General features: G+C 42.8%; 1 protein-coding gene across 6 annotated transcripts in view; it reads left to right on the top strand.

Annotated features, from left to right (window-relative positions):
- The window catches only part of bahcc1b (BAH domain and coiled-coil containing 1b), a 94,317-nt gene that overhangs the window by 47,922 nt on the left and 22,271 nt on the right, over positions 1-24,124 (top strand). For all 6 annotated transcript variants that reach the window (XM_084434135.1, XM_084434136.1, XM_084434134.1 and 3 more), the window contains 9 exons: positions 8,441-8,563; positions 8,647-10,641; positions 11,433-11,547; positions 11,664-11,854; positions 12,043-12,201; positions 15,438-15,634; positions 16,170-16,524; positions 18,371-19,159; positions 23,883-24,040. In XM_084434135.1, the coding sequence (XP_084290261.1) occupies positions 8,441-8,563; positions 8,647-10,641; positions 11,433-11,547; positions 11,664-11,854; positions 12,043-12,201; positions 15,438-15,634; positions 16,170-16,524; positions 18,371-19,159; positions 23,883-24,040 (4,082 nt within the window). The remainder of the gene's footprint in view (positions 1-8,440; positions 8,564-8,646; positions 10,642-11,432; positions 11,548-11,663; positions 11,855-12,042; positions 12,202-15,437; positions 15,635-16,169; positions 16,525-18,370; positions 19,160-23,882; positions 24,041-24,124) is intronic.

Below are 24,124 nucleotides of genomic sequence, written 5' to 3'. Positions count from 1 at the left end.
TTGGCAGCGAACACAGTGGTGTTACTGCTGGCACCCAGCGCTACTGTAACTGAATGACTGAACAAATCTGCGCGTGCGAGACAGAATGAGAGAGTTAGAGGGAGAGGAAAAAACGTGGCGCCGTAGCCGACCAAGAGCATATTCTTCTGCGCGGAGAGCTTTATATAAACCATCAATAACCTACAACAATAACAATAATCATAAATATAATGATGATGCTTCTGATTATCACCATTAAAATAATAATAATAAAACTAATAGCAATAATATTAATAACAGAATGTGTCTATAATGATAAAAACGGCCCCATCGTGATGATAAGAGCTCATTATCTGAATCAGTCTTTAATTGTGCTTAGCCCCTTGAAGCAACTGATTGGATGGTTTCGTTTCCCCCCCAGCCGTGTCCCTGCACTCCCTACTTCATTTGCATAAAAAGCATGTCATCAAAACGAGCCATGCAATTACCCCAGCCCCGTTCCCCTGGAGACGGTCCAGCTACCGATGATGTGACGCCCCACCTGACCCATTAGGCCAGGGGGGTGAAAGGGGGAGGACAGGAGAGAAAAGCGTTAGTTGATTGGATGCAGCGGGATCTCCTGCGCGGTCCAGGAAATTGTTAATTAATATTCATTAACTTTATGAGGATAGTGCTGTAATGTCTGTCGGCAATTTAGTAAATTACCTTAAAAGCAACACACACAAAAAAAGGCGAGGAAATGCATTTTGAGCATCATTGTAATGGGATTTCACGATGAAGTTGAGCTGGTCACAACGGCCGCGTGGACACCAGACTGCCAAGAGACATTGCAATGTGAGGCTCAACATTAGAGGCTCGCTGTTTTGGGGGGTTGATGTGGGGTTTCCTCATCCAGGCCCAGAGGTCTCGTGACCCTTACGGTTAAACCCAACTGCAACGGTCTACTTCCTGCTCAGACAACCGACACTCACACACATCTGTGTGTGGATTTGTGTGGATACGTGAATGCGGTTTTAACTGAGAGATGCCGATGGTTAGAAGCATCACCACAGGGAGGTGCTGGCTTCCGGACCCTGCTGAGTGTGCGTGTGCGCGTGTGCGCGTGTGTGTGTGTGTGTGTGTGTGTGTCCTCTCTGCCTTTTGGCCCCTCGGCTCCTCTTTTGGCTATGAACAGTTTGTGGTCAGGCAACACTTTTCAGTGCCTCCTTTATCTCTCCCGGTCAGGTGTGTGTCAGTGTGTTTGTGTAAATTAGTGTCTGAGAGAACGTGTGTTTGTAGTCATATCATAGAAATAAGCCAACAGTGAGACATGCTGGCTCTACCTAACTGATAACCAGATACCTAAACGCCCAACCGCCCCAAGGCAGACAGATCAGCCAGAGGTGTGTGTGTTTTTCAAACAGAAAACACAAGATATTGAGTTACACTCCAAATATTCGATGATCGAAGTTTACGATGCTCTTTTCTATGCAAGTGAAGTATATATAGTGTCTGTCAAGCTCCAAAAAGGACGTAAAAGCACCATAAAATTGTCCCACATGATGTCTGTGCTATCATATCATAGCTTGTGGCAAACAGACTGAATTTTAGTTGTTATAGACCTCATGCACCAGAGAAACGTGCAGCCATCTTTTGAATTTTGTGTTTGAACTTTTCTGTTTTTCTTTGGCATAGCTGGTGAAGAGTATTTAGCTGTTGAAGTAACAAAAGTTATCATGAGCATTATAATGTTTGAAGTAAATGTCATAATGAATGTTAATAGACTAGGACGTTTTTAAAACGAGTGGTTCATTCATAAATCCGTAAGATCTTACCTTCAAGTGTGGAAATACAATCCGTAAGACAGAACACAACGAGATCGAAAAATTATTCAACGTATCGGAAAAAGGAAAAATGTCCATCAGTGAATTGGTGAAAAAAAAATCACACATGCATGGATGAATCACAATGAGTTAGAAAATAGAGTTCATTTTTATTTCATGCCAATTTGAAGTGGTAGAGTCGGTGAGTTGAATTTGAGAACCGAATCCAGTTTCACTAATTTGTCCTTTTGATTTGGATATTTTCATTGAATCGTTTTATCCAGTTTCTCAAAACCAGTATGAATATGTTCATGAATCATGGTTTTGTGAAACCAGATGAATCAATGAAAAGATCTGATTTAAGATAATGTCATGAACTCTCAAAGGCGGAAGTCAAGATTTTCAGTGAACTACGACTTCAATTTTGGTTTCATTTACACACACACATCTATCGTATGATTTCAAAAGAATTTCATTATATTGAAAATAGTGTGCAAAATATATTTTTTTAAAAATCAAATTTTGAGTTCCATGGAAGAAAGAAAATCAAACAGTTTAAAATGACAAGTTCACTTTAATTCTAAGCATGTTTTTCAGAGGGAATTAAGATTTTTAATTGTGCTGTTTTTTATCCATTTATCCATTAGTGTTTTCCCTTAGAAATAAAGTGCGTTCCCTTACGATCAAGTTAAAAGCAACCTGGACACCTGTTTTCCCATCTGTGTGAACCCTCTGAGGAACATCAGGTTGCGATTGTGCCTGACCAGAGGATGCTTTCGTTTATTCTGTCCCTCTTTCTTTCGCACACACACTCTCACACACACATGTGCCCTCTAAATCCTCTAAACAAGTGTTGTGTGAGGCATTAACCGCACAGCTGAGTGCTTCGCTGGGTGTTAATAAAACGCCCGGAGCAGGTAGAAGTGAAGTCGGAACAGCAAAAGATTCGGAGAGTTTGTACTTTGAGTGTGCGTGAGGGTGTTAGGTAGGTCTGCGCGCTACGTTTGTGTGAGAGAGAGAGAGAAAGAGAAAAAGGAGAGCAAGGGAGTTGGCTCAAAGCAACAGAGAGGGGATCACCTTTGAAGTCCCAGCTGGTGGAGGAAGCCAGGCTTGGCTTGGCACATTGCATGCAGTGACTGTGAATGTGTGTGTGGAGTGTGTTTAGCCTGGGAAAAGACATGGAGACAGTTTGTATATTTCATAATAAATGAGAGAGTAAGAGGAAAATAATTGGTTACAGTAGCTCATGTACACCCACTCAAATATATGTTATCCCACACACACACACACACACACAGAGTCTGTCCAAATGATTGTTTTTAAGGACTGAATCCAGGAAGCCCCAATCGGCATGTTGCCAGCTGGCCGAACTCCAGTGTCTGGCGCCCAGCCAACGCACAGATCTGCCACCCGAGACTCTCTCTCTCTTTTTCATACGTGTATTCTCTTTCTCGCCGTCTCATTGTCCATCTTTCTTTTATCTCTCACTCATTCAATACCTGAGTTTTTTCTCCCTGATGTACTGAACCACTCTTCCTCTACATTAATGTTTTTTTTTTTTGTTCGTTCCTCTCTATTTTTCACCTTCATCCATGGCTCTTCCCTTTTAAAACTTTGTTGCTTTCGGGTTCTAACACCTTCTCTTACCATTGATTATCGATAGACCATCATCTTTCATTATCTTTTTCACCTGCTTCTCTCTTTTTATTATTTGTCTATTTTCTTTTTACATAAAACCTTCCTAACTCAAAAAATAGATGCATTAGTCTGAAAAAAACATCACAGCTTCCACGAAAATTGTAAGCAGCACAACTGTTTTCAACATTAATAAAACGACATTATTTTCGAGCAGCAAATCAGCATATTAGAATGATTTCTGAAGGATTAATGTTAATGGCTGTAGAAATTTCAGCTTTGCCATTATAGGAATAAATTACATATTAAAATATAATATAAAAACATGTTGGTAGTAATACTTTGATAGAGCCCTACATTTTTTAAATGCCTAATCAAGTTAAAAATCATCAAATGCACTTCAGGATGTGATCCCTTAGGCTAATGAACTATATTACTTGCTGGAAAGAATTGTTTATTTCAATTACGATTATCTAAAAATAAATCTTACTATTTATTGAACATAATAGTCTTTTATTGTATCGCTGCTTTGCCGTGTATCAAAGCAATAAGCCACCTGAGGGTGTTCGTTAGTGGTTTTACCACAGATTTTGATGTGAATCGGCCTTTTGTGGCTTATTGCGTCTTCTTTCTTGCAGCCAGCCACAGTGGCCACATTCTGCAGCCGTTGATTCAGCACATCTCGCAATTAACAGAGCTGACAAGATCCCCTCCCCTCGTCCTCCTCTTCCCCTCTCTGTTCTGCTCTCTCCTCCCTCCGTCTGCCGGCTTCGTTCTGCCGCTTTGCTTCAATTAGTGTGATAGAAGATCAGAAGTGCGTCAGCCCTGTTTTGTAATTTTTTATATTGTACTTCTTTCTCTCTATATCAGTTTAAACAATGAATTTTTAATGGCATAACAAAATGTGTATAGCAAAAATTAAATACAGCAATATTTATTTGTTTTGTAGTGTTTAGAAAAGTAAAGGTAAATACATTTTAGAGAAAAATTAACAAACATTTATGGTAACACTTAAAGCCTTTATGTATGACGTATAATAAAGGTATTCATGATGTTCGTTATAATGCATTATATCTTTTGAAGGTGTAATATGACTGTGGTTACAATTATTCATGAGACCATACGATTCATTATAAGGTGCATTACAATGCATAATTAATACATTAAAAATACTTTTATAATGCATTATACATAAAGGCTTAAGTAAAGTGTTACCCAATTTACTTTTAATGAACAATTGTGAATTAAGTAATGTAACTTAAAGGAATAGATAATCAAGATGACGAATGTTAAATATAATTAAAGGAAATATGTGAGTAATTTTAATAATTTAATTGTAATAATCAACAATAACAGAGGCACGCATCTCTCTCACACAGTCTCTTACTCTTCTTCTTTTTTATTTTTTGGTCAGGAATCTTTGTTCACATATATACGATTACAGGGCTGTACGTGTCTCTGTGTGACTATTGTTCTCTTCCTGTAAGTTGCATGACATGCAGTTTTGTACTGTACATGGATGTTGAGTACATGGACTGTAATCTGAAGCACTTTATTGTGCCCTGCATGTAAAGGTATATGATTGTGTCGTGGGTGCCGGTGGAGCTGGTATTGAGTTACACTCACAGCACTTCTTAATGATTGGAACAGATTGACTAGTTAATTTAATTAAATTTTCTCGGTTTATTACTGGTACTTTTTTTTTTTTTTTGTCACTGATTTAGTTATTTATATTAAACAGTCCTAGCAATAAAATATGTTGAAATTGAAATTAGTAATTAGAAGTATTTTACAGAGAAAGATGGAGGTATGGAGTGGCTGTTAATAATTTGTTTATAATTTCTCATAGACTAAAGAGAAAATTACCTCCATAAAATAAACATTGGCGCTCAGCTCACCAGGGTTAATGTCTGTGTGCATATGATTGAATAGGTAGTTCTGTGTAGCACACACACACACACACACACACACACTCAACCAACCACAGATCCTCTTTGACTTTGTTTGGGACACTGTCCAACACTCCCCACCTGTACTTTTCACTGCTTCTCAGTCTTACAGAACAAAAACAGTGTCTTGGCTTCTGAGCCCAATCTCAGTTTGATCTGGCACACTGAGCTCCTGTGGCTCCATCATTCTTCATTTAGATGAATACAGTTTTCATTCAGACTGGGGAGCTGTAGTTTACAATAAGTGTGTTTGATTAGTTATGTGTGTGTGTGTGTGTCTCGTCACTCTAGCCTATAATGGTCTTTGCTGGACTGCATTTATTGCTCATCATTAGAGTGTGATTGCTTTCAGACTGCCGTGCTGCTCTGCTCTAATTGTTGGCATTTAAATTAATTGTGGAACGGAGGGATTGGGGTGATTGTTGCCTCCTCTTCTCCTCTCTTCTCTTCTCTGGTCTGGCATCAACTGTGGTGGTCTGGTCTGGTCTGTTCAGTTCCCATTTCCTTTTTATCTCCTTTTTGTCTCCTTTTTGAGACTGCACACTACCGTTCAAAAGTTTCTTTTTAAAGAAATGATTACTTTTATTCAGCAAACATGCATTAAATTGATCAAAAGTGACATTTAAGACAAAAAATGCTGTTCTTTTGAACTTTCTATTCATCAAAGAATCCTGAAAAACCGATCATGGTTTCCATAAAAATTAAGCAGCACAACTGTTTTCAACATTGTTAAGATTAAGAGATGTTTCTTATAAGCAGCAAAGCAGCATATTAGAAGGAAAGATTTCTTCAAGATCATGTGACACTGCAGACTGGAGAAATAATGCTGAAAATTCAGCTTTGCCATCACAGGAATAAATTACATTTTAAAATAAATGAAAATAGAAATAGTTATTTTAAATTGTAATAAAATATCACAGTATCATTGTTTTTACTGTATTTATGTTCAATTAAATGCAGTCTTGGTGAGCATAAGAGACTTTTTAATAATATTAAATGTAAACGTTAATGTATACATGTGTGCACGTGCTCAAGGACATACACACGTTTACAAATGACTGTGGTGTTTAAATTTCTATTTCCCTGTCCCTCGTCTTTGTGCATGTTCACGGTAATGTGTGCGTCTCTCTGTATCTACGCATGCTGCAGGAGTGTGTGTATGTGTGCGCTCCGCGTAAGTGTGTGTCGATAACATTGAAATTCAGTGGCTGTAGGAAACAGGTGCAGCCAGAAGGCCCGATATTACACATCTGGACTCCCCTGTGATGTCACTGTCAGCAGGACGCTCCACTGGTGTCAATTAGTAGGAGAGGCAGGAGAGGGGGAGATCTCCTTCCCTGCTCCTTTGTCTCTCAATCGCTCTTTCTCTCTTCCAGACACACTCACACATGTACCTACACAGTCACTTACGGTCTGTCTCCCTCATAATCTGCCTCTTGAAATGATATGCTCTGTCTCTATCACACTCACACTCCCTCGTTCACATCTCTTTCTCACTTTCACCCTCTTGCTCGTGATTGATATATGTGTTACACAAAGGTTTAATTCATGCCCCGAATGTCTGTTACTATAGTGAAAGTCTTAACAAAGGTTCTTGAGGTGTGTGTTCATCAGTTCTACCAATCACAAAACAGTTGGTCATTGCTGCTGATAAAAACTCTCTAATATCGGCTGATGATTGATATGGCACCAATAAATCGTGCACATCCATCGTCTTTTTCCAGAAATTCCTATTGTGTCAGGACTGATGGGGTCACGACAGTGTGTGTGTTTTGTAGGCTATGGGACAATGGCTCTGTGGAATGCTGAGGATGAGCATTATGGACTGTTGTTTACTTTGGCCCCGGACCGTTAAACTTTTAACTGCATCCAATTAAACAGTGTGCAAGGACAGGGTGTCTCAAGCAAATACATGCACAGAGGAACACGCACTCAAAAAGACACCGGGATACTCTCCCCTCAAACGAGTACCATTTCACTGACAGAAAAAATCACACACACACACACACACACACACACACACACGACACACACACACACACACACACACACACACACACACACACACACACACACACCACAGATGGCCTATAATAGCTCTGTGTTGTGGGCGGCTTAAGCATGTGACCCTTGTGTGCCTGGCCATTGACCTCTACTGGTCTGTGGTTGGGTTTCAGCCATGTGCTTAGTTTACACATAAATACACCCCACTGTAGCCTTCACTATCTCAGGAAACAGTTCAGTGTCCTTGAAGATTGGAGTCAGAGACTAGAGTCAAGCTGAGCGGCCATTTACCTCTCATTGAACCAGTAGGATGTGTGTGCATAGCTGTTAAATGAGCGTGTTGTATTGGTTTGTGTCTGTGAATGTGTCTCTCTTTATAAATGTGTGTGTGTGTATATGTGTGTGTATATATATATATATATATATATATATATATATATATATATATATATATATATATATATATATATACTGTATATATTAGTTTTATGCACTAAAGTCAAAGGCAAAGCTTTCTGATGATATTATTATTGGTTATTGAGTCAATAATAGGATGCTATTTTTGTATTGTCTATTAGTTTATTCAAGAAAAAAAAAATGCAATTCATACATGCAACTACTTGAATACACCTCTTTTATGATGAGTGTCTTTTTATTTCTGAATTAAAATTATTTTTCATAGTTCAGATCGTAAAATATCATGCGTTGCGACTCCCCAAAAACTTGATATTTATGTATTAATAATTCATGAAATTTGTAAAAAGTACTTTTTACCTTGAAAAATATATTTAAAAACTTTTTGAAAATAAAGATTAAGATTATTTTTAAAAGTCTGTAATTTTAAATAATTGTAAACAGAAGTTCTAAAAGCTCTTGTTTAGATGAGCTACTCATAAATGTCGAGTAAAGAACTGAACTTGTTTGTGCAGGGGATTCTGGGAAAGGTTGTACCATGCTGTAGGGCTTCATGAACCTGTGTCCAACCACAGCAAAAGGCCAAAACTGTCACTCTCTTTTGTTACATTTGTTTATCCTGACAATGTTCTCTCCCCTCTCTCCTTTCTCTCTCAGCCCCAGGGTATCCCCGCTTTTCAGGGAGTCTAGCCCCCACCTTCCTGTCCATGAGCCCCCTCGATCACCATGGCAACAGCAGCGTACTCTATGGACAGCACCGTTTCTATGACACTCAGAAAGGTGAGTGAGGTTAAATTTCTCCTGTCAAGCAACAGTAAACAGTTTATGTAAAAGTATTTGTCTAAATTTCTTTCTTTCCTAAGATTTCTATCTACGAAGCCTCCCGTCGCAGCCGCACCTTCTCTCCACCAATCACAGCCTCCCACCATTATCTAGGACCGCTCTCGCCCACCCTTTGGACTCCTGCAGTCGTGAGCGGGAACCTGGGAGCACAGCATCCCAGAAGAGCTCCAAAGAGACAGGTGTAGCAGAGCGAAGAGTAGCACCCGGAGGGAAAGAGAAAGAAAAGAGTAAACAAGAGTCCAAGCAGGATCGTCATCATCACGGTCCTCCCACCCTTCACCACCACCACCAGCACCATCCACAACACCACCCCCATGGCCTAGAAGAAAATTTTCGGCACAAAGATGATCCCAAGACACTTAGTTCCTGTCTGCTTAGCACCAAGACCCAGAATGGCTCTGATCCAGGTGCCACAACCAGGGGCTCCCTGCCCAGTTGTGTGGGGCCGGGGGCCTCAGGTCTGGGGACTGGCCGGCAGACCAGTGGAGATGGTCATTGTTGCAAGGAGGGAGTCAGTGGAGAGATGCGAATTAGTGAGCAGCCCTCAGACTGTCTTCGCCACAGTGCCATGTTGGGCCATGCCCACCCAGTGCCCTACTCCATGCCCCCTCACCTGGGCCTAGGGTCTGCCGTCGGAGCATCCTGGCTACACCCAAGTCATCCGCACCATCATCATCCTCATCATCCCCACCCAGATCTCTTCTGCCCACCACCCCCTGCTCCACTAACCATGCCCACTGCTCAAGAAAAGAGCCTTGGCAGGGACTCTGAGGTGACAGGGCCTACGTTTGTGCCCTCTGTGGGGCCACTGAGAGACAAAACCAGTGGACCATTCCAGCTAGGAAACCCTCACTGTCGAGGTGTGGGAGGTGGGATGGTCGGGGGTGGTGCAGGGAAAGAAATGAAAACTCCTGAGAGGAGTAGCAGTGGAAGTCGAGCAGCTACCCTACTGCCTCCTCCGAGTAGCTGCCAAAGAAAATGTTCCCAGCAGCAACACACATATGGCAAAGCAGACAAGAGCCCAGACTGGCCCCCGGGCCCCCATTCACGCACAAACGAGGTTCAGCACAGTCAGAATAGGCATCCCCACTCGGCTCGTTCATGTAGTTTGGACAGCACTGAGGAATCTGATGCCTTCCGTCCCTCTCTGCCACAGGGGACGAAGGGTGGCCACCAAGCGAAGAGTAGCATTTATGCCAGCACTCCACCTTTCCGGGACTGTACCCACTCAGGTCCGTCGAACAGGGCTTCGTCCGAAGGTAAAGGTGCAACAGAGATTGAGTGTACTCTTCAGAGGAACAGTCAGAGAGTTGCACGGATACGTCATCAGCAGCACAGTAACAGGGCTAGCACTGGTGGACAGGGTCCAGAGTTGGAGCATAGCAGCAGCGCACAAGACAAGAGGAAGATGGACTTGGAGTCCAAGTCACAGGGACACAGCGGGCAACAGACCGGCAATCAACCGTCCTGGGAGGTGCAAGGACACCCGACTCGGCTGGATGAAGAACCGCACAAGGCTTACAACTCTCTGGGTGCTGTTTCCCAGACTTCACGTGGGGACCAAGGGCCTCTTCCCCCTCTAACCGCCCCACAGGAGGCCACACTGGGCCACCAGGGACCTGAAAGCAATGCCATGAGTAGTCTAATGAAGTACAGCAGCCAGCAACCACTGCTGTTCTCTCAGAAGAGCCCGTTTGGTGGCCTGGGCTGCATCAAGCAGGGGGCAGTAACTGGGGAGAGGAGCGAGAGAAGCGACAAAAGTGGGAGCGGAGCGAGCAGTGCTCTACAGGAGGCGAATCAGACCCTGCCCCCCAGGAGAGCCTCATCATCTGGGGAGAACGCACGTTTGGAGCGGGCGGGCAAGGACTCAGGGGAAGCTCAGGGGGAGGGAGAGGTGCGACAGCCCCCTGTAGGGATAGCAGTGGCCGTTGCCAGGCAGAGAGAGCCCCTGTGCCGCCTGCCAGACGGGCATCCCACCCACAGCCACCATAGCAGAGTGATGCCCAGCATGAAGGGTAAGCGACTCTCGACAGGAGGTCTGGTGTGTGTGTACAAGTGTGTGTTCTAACAAGCTCTACATTTTTCAGTTTACTGGATATGCTTGATGAACTTTTGTAAACTTCTCATGCAAAAAAAAAAAAACATCTTGAGATTAAAGGAATGGTCACAAATAAGATGTTTTGGTTGTTAATCCAAACTACTTGTCATCCCATGATATTTTGTAGGTGTAACCTTGCCAGATTGTGTTTTTTAGGTGTTACGGTGACTGCCAAATTGCTCTTAAATCTTCATTAGGACACAGTGTACAATATTCTCATATAAACACATGCCAAGATCATACAAATGTAGGATGACAATTAACAGCCACCTGTTAAGTTAAACATGCTGAATAGCTATTACCCAGTTGCAACACCTTGGCTGTGTCTAATAGTTGGCTGTGTCTGAAAATGCTACTTTTATACACAGTATAAAGAGACAGCAAGACATGAATGCAATAAATGTACTTTTCGGTGCCTTTGATATCCCACTATCCTGTACCTCTGGTTTGGCATTTGATTGAAAGAATATAAATGTTGTCTGAACAAGTGAAATTACTAAATAAATTATTAAAGGCAAATTAGTTTTAAAATGTACATAATGGTATATATCACATAATGGTGCGTCGGAAGGTGATTTTAAATCAGTTTTAAAGGTTTCTTTGAGTCAATTACTAACTGGGCAGCTAGGCAGGTTGTTGCCTTTGATTTCAGACATAGCCACTGAGACTTTTGCCACAGGATGGTCTTATTTTTATGGTCTGTGTTAGGTGTTGGACGCCCAATGTACCCGCTGGAGCGGGAGATGGATGAAGACAGGAAAAGAATCTGTGAGGAACAGCTTGGACTTCCTCCATTTGACAGAGAGCGAGAACTCCTCCTCAGGTATGGCTTTTAGTCATATGATGTTTCCAAAGATCAACCTGCAGAGTCAGCATGCTACAGTGTAGTTTTCCTGCCTGAGAGAGTAACATTGTGTCATTTTGATGGCCTCCCCTCAGGGAAAACAAAGACAGAGTTGAGTTTGCCAGGATCCACCCCTCCAGTAGTTGCCATGGAGATTTGACCTCACACCTTATTGTGCCAGGCGGTAGCCAATTAGGCACTGAGCCATCTGCTCACGCCCACCCCGCCCATCATCACTGGATGCCTCGGACAGGAAGTCCCTCCCTCTGGATGGGTCACTCTTATGGTGAGCAATTGCCATCTGTTTTTACTGTTTTGATGATATTAGATTACAATATACTTCATGGTCTTGTTGAATTTCTGCATGTGTTGTTTAATTAGTTTTACCCTACTAAATAATCAATGAATTGCCCATTAGTATTGAAACTTAAGCCAAAATCTTTCATCATTAAGCAGTTTTCCATGTCTGTTCAGGTCTCAGTCATGCAGCATTGCACCAGAACTTGACCCCAGGCTTCTCTGCAACCATGCCCAGCCCCTTGCAGCCAGTCTTGCCCCTGCCTCAGGACCCCTCCGCCGCCCTAGTGGTATTGCCTACCGAGCCAGCAGCACACCCTGCCACTCATCACCTTGGTAAATTTCCCAAAATTACTGATATTTTAATTATCCCAGGAATTGCGCTTTTCTAGCAACAATGCCAGTAGGTTAGGATATAAAGTGTATGGAGGTTATTCAGTTCCACATATATTCAAAGACCATGCAAATGAAGAAAAGCTAAAATATTTGTAATTGTTTGTGCAGTTTTTTATTTATTTATGTATAAACCACTTTAGACTTGTTGTGAATAGTCCTTAAATGGATAAATGGCCCAAAAATGACTCTCACCTTGTTCCAAGCCCTTGTGACTGACTTTTTCCAGTGGAACACAAAAGCAGACTTTTGAAGAATCATCACACAGCTTCATCCAATGATCAATTAATAACTAGAAATAAACAGAAATTTCTTGTTTGGGGGAACTTTTCCTTTAACACCAAGACAGTTGTAGCAATTTAATCCTTGATCAGTCTGTCCACTTGTTTTGTTCCAGAATTCTACACTGAATGCCTTCCCCTTGGGTCTCATGTCCCTTCCCCCTCTGCACAGTTCCATCTCATCCCCTTCTGCCCCTGTATCATTCTGTAATCATTATTGTGAAACGCTTCACTAAGCCAAGCAGGCATTTACAGCACATTGTAGTATGGACTTAATGGGAACAGTTTCACAAGCGGCCCTAATGCACACTCTGAATGCGCAAAGTGGAATTATTCAAACTGTTTAAACAAATTATCATTTCAAGTAGATAGCTTGCGTATTTGACTTTGAGTGTGTGTGGGGGGGAAGGGGGGCGTATGCATAGATAAGCGTGTGCGAGTGAGAGAAATGGAGATCTAAAGTCACTGTGTGGGTGTACGTTTCAGGGTCTGTTGATTTAGATTAAATTTGTATGAATACGTTGTTCGCATGGCAGCAGAATTGGCCCAGGTGGGCTTTTAGGAGTTTGTGTCTCCTTTGTGTCAATGTGTGGAATCTAAGAAAGCGAGGGGTACAGGGAAAAACAACAATTTAGGGATCAAAATGTTTTGTTCATTTTTGCACAGCGAAAGATCATTTTACTACTATATACTAAGTATATATATCAGTTTTTGGCCAACATTATTTAAAAAAATGTATTGGTATTGGTCAATATCAAATATTTAATTTTGCTTGCCTCTATTTGTTTACCTTTAGACTACCTTTGCCATCATCTAATGCTCACTTTTACAAAGTTTACCTTTAAAAGCACTAATCATTTAATAACACTGTTAAATGTAATCTTCAGCAAATCTCAGAATGAGTATTAATTATTCATACTGTATGCTATAATACTTAATATCCTAAGGTCACTTGTAGCATTTAAAATGACTGATTTATTGGTTAACAGCGATAACGTGAAAATAATTATTGGCTTATCGGTATCAGATAGAATTTTAATAACAACACATCCCTACTCTACCTGAACACTGAGTTACTTTAAACCAATGCAATATTTAGGATCAGCTCATGCCAGCAGTTTGTGTCATTCTCTGGTTAGAATATGGTATACTTAGCATGTCTTTAATGGTTTTACACTGTATTGCACTGTGCTTTGTCATGCCATGCTGTATTTGGCTGTGCTATCATGTCTACACAGTTCTGGCATTGTGCTTTGATTTGTTGTGCATCTCTGTATGTCTTTTCGCCCCCCTATTTATCCTGTGCCTTGCTATGCGCCGCATCATTTCGTGGCTTTTTGCTGTATTGTGCTGTGCTCTGCTGTCCTGTGTTGTGCGCCTCTGTTCGGCATTCCTCCTCCCCACACTGGCTGTGAAATTTAATTAGCTCTCTGCTCCTTAGCGTCACACTCCCCTTTCCGCAACAAAGAAGGGAAGTGCATCCATTGGATCCCTCCCTAGGGAAACATAACCCTGTCCCAGTAATCTTTCCCAAACAAAGGTCCTTGCCATACATCAAGGAAGGAGGGGCGGAGAATATGCAGCATGCAAAACCGAATGGCTGAAAGAAAAACATATTGTGTTGAAATTTCTGTGGGCTGAGGCTCAAGGCTGAGACTAAGTGCTTTGCACAGCTGCGCTTCATCCCTCTACACTCTCTCCCTCACTCTCCCCCTTCCTCCGTCCTTCCTATCTGATCAGCTTGTTTCAGAAATGACCAACTCCTTTCAAATTTCCTGTTCGCTTAGCGATTAAACAGCACAAAAGTGCATCTGTGAAATGCCTAGTCACATGTAGGCAAACTTTGACTTTGTAGCATTAAGTCTGGTCCACATTTCAGCTTGTCTAGTTAAAGGTATAATTCATACAAAAATAAAAAATCTGGCATCCTTTCCTCATGCTCATTAAAAAAAAATAAAAAAAATTATATATATATATATATATATATCACCAACATGTGGGTGAGTAAATTACAGAATTTTAATTTTTGGGTGAACTATCCCTTTAACTTGATATTAAGCTCCTAGATTTGATTCACTAACCTGGCAAACTTGACCGAATCCAGTGATTTATTTCATCCACGCTGATTGTATCAACCCAGTATCTTGTTAACACAACTTTGTTTCCAGTTATTTAGCGTCAGTCAGTACTTGGTGTTTTTGCATGCAATATGCATCAGGTGGCCAGTGGGTGCTGCCTTGTGAGGCCGGGACAACGGGTGACCTTAACGCTTCCATGTCTGTCTCCTTTCCTCAAGAGTTTGTCTCTGGATATAACATCTGTGCTCCTTTTTAAGGCCAACACCATTCACCTAACCCTCATTACAGGCATAATAACCCAACCCAAGCTTTTGTGAATGAGTGAGCCATTTGGGAGTAGACCCTTCTTGCCCGCTCTCAGCAGGCTGTCAGGAAGGTCTTGTCAGAGGAGCCACATTCATGTGACAGTTTGAGACAGCAGCGCTGAATCGTCTTGACTGGCACTGCGGCATGCGATAGCCAGAGATCAGGCAAGTGTGGCTGGTGCGCTCACTGGTGACCGTCGTTTTGCGTTAATCCGCTGTGGTATGGCCAGGCTAACGGTGAGCGCAAGGGACAGACAATGTAAAAAGGAAGCCGTTTGCATTCTCTCTCTGCCCACGGATTGAGTGTGTTCCACTTTTTCCCTGGGGACGGAGGATGACTTTTGGAAAGAAAAAAATAGAGTAGAAGAAAAGAGGGACGGAAAAGGAGTGGAATCTTATAGCCGTAAACCAATAGGCCTTCAGAGCGATAACTGAGACTTGCCTTGAGGCAAAAAGAAAAACCTTTGTTCATTCTTTTCTCATTCCTTTCTCTTTCTCTCTCTCACTTTCTGTAGATGTAATGGAGCAGCAGGGACTGTGGCCCCCTGTTTACGGAGCCCGAGGGCCCGCCTCACACATGCAGCATCCCGCTGTCTATTCCCGCACCCAGTTTCTACGGCAACAGGAACTCTATGCGCTGCAGCAACATCAGCACCAGCAGCACCGAGCGGCACAGGCAATGGAGTTGGTGCACAGACACAGTCACTCACAGGTAACACATGAAGGAGACAGCACACATACATATGGGTAGCCACGTTTCCTCGTACCACTCAAGGTGATTTCCCAACAGCTATTTCTCTACTGACGCCCCGCGTATTTCAGCAGACCTACCCAGGGCACCCGAGGTTATGGAAAGCCTGTCATTCCTGCTCTCAGAAATTCATAGCAGTTATAGCCAAAGAACGGCCAGCTTTCATTTTCAAAGTGCATTTAAATGTTGGAAGTTTTGAAAGAGTGGGATTCTTCTCAGGCACAGGGCAGGATTCAGGCTTTTATCTGGCTGCTTTTGTACAAAGCAGCAGAGCAGAATGCAAGTGAACAGTGGATCATTAGCACCCATTGTACTGCGTCCCTGGTGCGTGTCGTTATGCAAGAAACCTGAGGTGACTGAATCATATCTAGCTCCATGTCAGCATCCCCTTTCCACTATAAATGCATTTCAGTTGTGATAAAACTGGAAATAATGTTGCTGTATTGCTGTGTTATACAGTCTCTGAAACCTGTTTGTAATTCCTCTGTTTCTGCAGAGGAAACCTGAGGATCCCCCCATCGATCTGGTTGAGGGATCGTCTGAGCTCCGCACGCCTAAGCACACGAAGCCTTTCTCCGTTGGAGCCTCCGCTAAACCTCCCCCCTCCTCCTCGTCCCCAGGGGGCTGCGCCTCTCGTCTTTCGCCCTGTTGTCGCTCACCCGCCCCGCGGTCCCATCTCAAGAGTACGCCCTGCACGCCCTGCCCTGAACCCAGCCCGGCTGTGGCCGCCCCTTGTTCCCCTTCACTCAGCCCCCACACCACCCCCCACCACCTGCCAAAACCCGCCGAGTCCCAGGACAAGAGGGGTGAGGGCCAGCCGCCACAGGACTACCCTCAGTCGCTGGAGCCTGGTAAGTGGAAAATGGCAGCATTCATGTCTGTTATTTCAATAGGACGTTTATTCAGTGAATGTATTTAGTGTACTTACAGAAACAAACATGCATTGTATGGGTTTACCTGTTCATGGGTGCTATTGTGAATATAAGTGGCAGGGGTGTAGTAGTAATATGAAAAGTGGGAGGAGGACTCATTATATTCCTTGTAATCTTGGCTCATTAATATTAATTAGGTCTCATAATGTTTGCACAACTTGTTTACTTAAAGGCAGATGCTGGAAAGTTAGCTAGTAAGAACCAATGAGGCTCATTCTCGTGTGTTACACAGCAACCAATGAGTTTTTTTCTCGCGTGTCAAACAAGTACGGTTGAGCTTCTGTTTATGTTTGCTGATATCATTGGTATCATATATACTATTGGCTGATATAAGCCAATTATAATAGACAAATGATCAAGAGACCCCCCTTTATTTCTAATTGCCATAGCTATAAGAAATAGCTTTTCCATGGTACAAGTTATATTTTCCAAAATAAAAAAATCACACAGAAATAATAATCCAGTCTGAAAAAAGGGGTAAATGGAATAAAGCATAGAAAAAAAGGCAAAATTGTGTTTTTTCAAATTCGCTTCCTATCCCAATGCCCTCATATTTGAGTCAAAAAAAAAAAAAACACAGCAACTAGAGGAAAGAGACTGGAACATTTCATTTCATTCTCAAGGTTAGGGTCTTGCCATTGCGCCTGGCTCCACAAACCCCTGGGGGAGAGAGAGTGAAGGAGAGAAGGATAAAAAGAAGAGAAGAGATGGAAGTAGAAAAAATAGACCGTGACCACAGGGACGATCAAGAGAAGAGAGATATTTCGCCGCAGATAAGATACACAGAGCCTTTGAAGGACTTTTTACCCTTTGATTACTGGAGACAATCTGCCTGTTAATATGAATGGAAGTATAAGCGCTGACTTTTCACTTTGTGTTTGTGTCTTTGCACCATTGTATCCATTTCTGACACATTGGTATGTGCAAGAAAGCATAGACCCCATGGAGAGCAGCCAGCCGTACAGGGTAGGTATGAGTGAGATAGACAGAAAACAGTAGGGAGGTCAGTGAAACAGCAGACAGGGTCTCTCTTATCCTTCAGAGGTCCTTGAGTGCTGGCTGGCGGAGGGATACGCATTCATCTGGCGGATGGATACCATCAATAACACAGCGCTGAGGTGACAGGGCTGGCTGTGCAATCACACCCAGACACCATGCTGTCATCAATATACCCGGCTATGCTGCAGATCTCATATAGAGAGACACACACACACACACACTCTCATTTTTTCATGCACGCAGCATTCCCTGCACAATCGTTTTCACTCACGTGGCGGACGAGACGAATACACACTCTCACTTAAAGACTAATTTATACACAAACATTCCTCTGTGCACTCTTTCTTTCTCTCGCACACACTACATCCATAACAACTTGAACATAATTCAATATTCATGGAAAATTCGCTCATGCCTGCGCCATAGCCTTTATGGCGCCGGCTCCATTATGTGTGTGAGTTATACTAGATAAACGCAACGAATGGTACACACTGTCGCTAATGCTTCTGTATACAGCATATATATCACCCCTCTCTGCACTTCAGCGGCAGGGGGCCGTGCCCCTTAACTGACAAGGTCATATTGTGATGTGTATTACAAATGAATGGTAATGGGTTGCTGGTTCGCTGTGCGCTGAAGTGTGTTTCAGGAGCAGTTAAATCTTTATGCTTGTAATAGAGTGACTTCAAACAAGGTTGAGGAGCCCAAACTAACATCAGTGTTTATGGAAACACTCAATCAGTTTTATTCCCATTTTTTCCTGCAGATCTCCCTCCTGGCTACACTTACCCCGCCATCGCCATGGGTTACAAGGGTGGCCCCTCCCCTCAAGAAGTCCAATTGGCTGAGCATGCCGACTTGGAAGCGGAGCAAGCGGAACCTGCAGAACCTGCACCTCAGCCCCACCCCCTTTCTCCGAAAGAGGAGGAGCCTGTTTGCCACACTGGCGTTGGCTCTCCTACTAGAATGTCCCAGGAAGTAGAGGATGTAGCGGAGGAGGGTGAAGTGACGGACAGACAGGTGGATGAAGGACAGGTGGATGCCACTCTCTCACAAACTTCCCTTTGCCCCGTTACTGACTCTACAGTAGCGGACTCCCATTCGGACCGGACAACCATGATCCCCAATAGCCAGACTAGTGAAATGGAGAGTCCAGCGGCAGCTGAAGACAACAAGAAGCAAGATGAGGAGCTACAAGACCCTATCCAGATTTCCATGACGACCACCCAGGATTCACAGTCTGTGGAACCTACCGAGCACGACCCAGAGAGGGTTGGTGAGGATGAGTGCGTGTCAGCCACTGACTCACCCTCGCCAGCTTTCTCCCCCTGTCCTGTGCCCTCCGCCCTGGGGAATCAGTATCCCGGGAGCTGCATTTGGAGCCTGGAGCTGCTCATCGCAGCAGCACTGTGTGCCACACGAGATGCCCGTATGACGGCCCCTGTACCTGTGTCTGGGAATGCAGTGGCCCCTAATTATGGCATAGAGTTACTGAGTGAACTGGCAGAGCTGGAACGATCCCAACAGCAGAGCAACAACATGGGAGAGAATGGAGGTAAGGACGAACATACACATGTGCCCCCCAATATTCAGGTTACCAGTTGATCAGTTTGGGTTTTTCAGTGGTAAATTCGTACATTCTTACTCCGGTTTCATTGTGTGTGCAAAATGTTCAATTTTCAGGGGAGTCAGCTTTTGCAAAAGATTTTTTATAGGATTTTTGCTAGCAAAATTGAGGTTCATGAATCGGATGAAACTCTAAAAATTCCCTATAGGAATTATTTTATAAAAGAACAAAAAGCAAACAATTTCTGTTTGTGAGTGTTACGAACTCCTAATCAAACACTTGTTAAAAGGGATAAGCAACATAAAAAAGACACATGAAGCGAGGCGCTGTCTAACCAACAATGTTTATTATGGACCAAAAATAACGAATGCACACTAAACTCACGTTTCCTAACATTCACACAAAGGAAGACAAAAATAGAGCTAAAATAAACATTCAAATTTACCATACCAAAACCAAGACGACTTTACAATAAACATCACTCTTAAAGGAAGGTGTCAACAATATACACATTAGATCAACAACACAACAAAAAGAACACATGAAAAACAGCTTTGCATGTTTAATGAAAAACATTAAATATGTAACATTTCCAGCACCAACAGGTTTACAAAAGGTAGTTAAAAAGCCAGAGAAATGGCCGTTGAGTTCTTTCTTATCACAATAGAAAGCACGCCCAATCACACACAATTTAATTCCTCATCAGTGATTTGCATGAGTGGTCTTGTAGCGCTGTGATACAGGCGGCAGGGGAAGACCACGACAGAGGCTTTCATTTTTTTCCCTCTCCTCACAAAAAGAGGTGCAAAAAATAGGGTTTTCAGCTCAGCCAGATCTCCAGGCTTTGTGTGAAGGAAAGATAACAAAGCCCCCCCCCCATACCGCCATCCCGCCATCCCGCCAATACGGTGCAGAGATGCACCGAAATACACACAAACACTAACTCTCAGCTGACCGTCCAGCTTTCCACTTTCATAGGAACCCACACACACTAGCTCAGTCAACTGTGCACTAGCTCGCACTCCTGCCTTCTCTTCCTGCCTACAGATCAAATGCTCCCCCGTCTTTTGGGGTTCAGCACTTCCTGTGGGAGAGACTAAGACGGAGCGGTGAGGAGGGGGCCGTGTTTTTAAAGGGCTTTAGCCTGTCTTAAAAGGCAGCTCTAATGATAGCTAGTTCCCCCCGGGTCCGCCGGATTGGACTGTGTCCACTCACTCATCCTGAGGGACGGCTCCCCTGCCCCTGCTCCTCAAACCTGTTTGATCACTTTTATAAGCCTCATTTTAGATGGAAAAAAAGCCTCTGCGCTTTCCCACAGCTCTTCGAGTCCCACAGTGCGAAGTTGATGAAATAGTAAAAACAGCTGATCTTTTTCCTCTCAGGACGCCGCCGTTTTTGTCGGCTAATTAGGCCCCATTGTTGTGAGCGCTGTTTTAAAGGCTTGTTGCTTTTCCAGGGACCGTTTAGGGTCTCCCTGCCAAAGGATGTTTTTATTTACGCCAGCATCCTCTAGCAGCTGAGAAATCCCCAACTCTCACACCGCTCAGGAAAAAAAATTCTAACCGCATTTGGCGCTGTGCATCGTTTTAGCTGTTTGTGTGTGTGTGTGTGTGCGTTTTCTGCCCGTATTAAAACAGGAATGTAATCTGCTGTGTAATTCTTGTCTAAGCGAGCTGCACTGAAGGGACTAATAAGAGAATATGATAAAGCTCTTTGCAGTGGGGAAGAAGTCATCAATAAACACGCCCGCCTCTGAATTATTAAAGAACTGGAGGTGAGGCGGCCGCGTGGGCTGTCAGGACCCAGTCTCTCGCCAGCTAAAGATTTCATATGCGATTGGGTTTACTCTTCAGTGATTTACCGATTTGATTTCAAGCATCCTTATCTATGGCAGACGTCTCAGGTGCTCCGCTAACATTCCTTGCGGTGTTATGGGCATTGTGATGTACGGACAAATAATGTGTGATAAAATTATATAGATTTTGAGAGGTTCTTTGAAGTATTGTTGGTAGTTGTTATTGATTGGTTAGTGATATCACAGCGTTACCGCTCTCTCTCCCCCCCCCCCACACACACACACACACACAGATGTCTAGGCTAAATGTATCTGTCTTTTCTCCTACCCTCTCTCATTTTCATTTCTTTTTTGGGCCTCAGCTTTTCCATCCCTCTCATACGTCTTGCTTTCATTTCATCACTCTATCCATGTGCTGTTTCATGGCTCTGGTCCCCACCGGTTTCATTACGGCAGGGCGATGGGCATCGATTTCAAAAAGACCACCACAGGGCTAAAAGTGGCACAATGATTTCAGCCAGGTGGGAAACCAAAGACCCTCCCAGACCCCCATAATCCAGTCTTCCTCATCTTGTATTTCATTCTTTTTTTCCTTTTTGTTCACTTGTCTCTCTCACTTTGCGTTTCAGCTGAGAGATTTCCTTCATGCGGCTATAATTCTTTTAAAGCCTGTACAATGTGTCGTTCACATTTCTCCTTCCTCTCCCTCCCTTTTGAGGCAAATCTCACAGAATGTGTCAAGAACATGTCATATTTCACCCCAAACAAAAATAGAAATGTATTATTTTATATGTTATATATTTGTACATTAACATTTTCCATGATGATTAAAAACATTTTCCAGTCCAATTCTTATTACTGTAATGCTTAAATGTATTATTATTATAAATTAAGTATTTAAAGTAGTAATTTAGTATACAGTGAAGATTTAGAAAATTATGGGAAATTCAAAGTATTTGCTTTTTATTTGCAAATTAAACCTATTTTTAGAACCATTAAGATTTTGTAACATTTATTTTGACATGACCGTTAAGAACATTTTCTGCCCCAGTTCTAATTATTGTAATGCTAAAAATAAAATGATTTTATTATTACTATAAATTGTATAGCATTTATTCAGTATGTAAAGTATTAAATCCGTATAAATTAAAGAAATACTACCATGATGATTACAGTATTTTTTCAACACCATTTATAATGAGAATCAACATTGGGAATAATGGGGGGGGGGGGGGGACACTGAGAATCTTTGGGGAACATTTGCTTAATTGTCATGAAAAAAATCTTTCTTTGTAAACGTACTAGAAGAATCCCTTTGACTTTGTGTTATGAGAACCTCATGTTAAAAGAAATTCAACTTTCAAAAAAAGTCTCAACTCGCAAGACGCCTGACCTAATGATCTTTAAAATAGGCTTTATTTTTGTAATATAAAAAGCTATTTTTATTTTGTGGTAAATGTGATATGAAATTTCTTGTGAGATTTCCAGTTTTCACCACCCTCTTCTCCTGTCCTCTCGTTTGGTTTTGATCTCCTGCTCTCTGCCCTCTGCGCGCAGGTCTGCTCGTGCACCGTGCTTTTCCCCTCGGAGGAGAAAATTGGATTCTTTCCATGTTAGTAATGAGGGGATGTTTGCGAATAAATAGATAGCTCAATAAACACTTTACTTCTTATTGCCTCTCTCCCCTCCCTCTTTCCCCCCCTTGTTCAGTCTCTCTCCTCGCCGATCTCATACTGTGCCCCTGCCTTGCAGTGACGCAACAGAATAGCGAGCTGTGGATGCCCCGCTAACACAGACACAGACGCTCACACATACACACTCATGCAGTCTTCGCACTATCCCCAGGCCAGCTTTGGCTGTCATGAATATTCAAGCCTCATTGGCTGAGTGGAGACTGAGCATGTGGCCTGCCCTAATGACAGTGATAAATGTTGAGAATTCGCCCTTCTTCATCTCTCTCTCTCCCCCTCTCTCTCTCTTTCTCTCTGTAACATGGCTCCTGGCATCTAAGCCTCATGTACAGAGATAAGCTCTCTGGTTAATAGCTATCATCATTGCTCATTCAGCCTCTGAAAGCACAAAGTGCTGTCAGGAAACAGCGGCGTGCTTAGAGGCGGCTTTGTACCGTTTGAGGCTTTCCTCTTTCTCGCTCTCTTCTCTCTTCCACTCTCTTTTTATTTTTGCTCCTTCGCAGGTTTTTTTTCAGCTTGCATCTACTGGGACAGACTGGATGTCTGTTTTGCTAGGTCACTTTTGAATATACATGGAGAGACAGAGGCCTCAGTTTACACATGGCATTAACATCTGTCTCAAGTGATTCCCACTAAATACACATGTAAACAGGGTTCATAACATTTGAAAAGGGTCAGAAAACGTGTGACCACATCTTGATGCATCTAAGACAACGATGAAGACTAATCGATTAAAGGGATAGATCAGCCAAAAAAATGAACATTCTGTCATCATTTACTCACCCTCATGACATTTCTTCTTCTGTGGAACGTAAAGGGAAGGTCTTTTGAAAATTGTTTTAGTTTTTTTTTGTCCTGTGGTTTGGTTACCAACATTCTTCAAAATATCTTTTGTGTTCCGCAAAAGAAAGAAAGTCATACGAGTTTGGAATTATTCATTTTTGTGTGAATCATTGTGCTTTGGGTTTTGAACTTTGCCTTCAAATTAACTAATCTCGTTTAATACATCCGAACCAGCTAATCAAGGTCTTCAGGATTATTAGAAACTTCCAGGCAGGCTTGTTTGAGCAAGACTCTCCAGGAAGTTGGGCTTCCAAGAACAGGATTGGACTCCCCTGCCCTAGGCAGATGTCTTTCTGTATCTTCCTCATATCTGTCATTGTGATAGAAGATCAGATAATGTGATGTCTCCTTTAATCTCTTTATTTATTCTCATTTTGTGCAGAAGAAGACATGTTGACCTTTGACCTTCAAAGTTTGGCAACCCTAGCTGCCGCCCGGGCTTTGGAGCTGGCTCCGCCCCTTCCAGCAGACTCAACCCCACCCCTCCGCAGAATTCTCAATCTGCGCAGGAAGTGCAGGTGGACGCCACGGCCTGAACCGGTACATGTGACTCATTCATTTACATTTGATTGTTTGTACATTGTTTAGACTATAGTCAGCAGTTGCACTCCTGTAATGAATTAA

The sequence above is a fragment of the Rutilus rutilus genome, assembly GCF_951802725.1.
Source record: "Rutilus rutilus genome assembly, chromosome: 16".
NCBI lineage: Eukaryota > Metazoa > Chordata > Actinopteri > Cypriniformes > Leuciscidae > Rutilus > Rutilus rutilus.
Note: the sequence above shows the minus strand (reverse complement) of the source record. Positions and strands in the feature narration are given on the sequence as shown.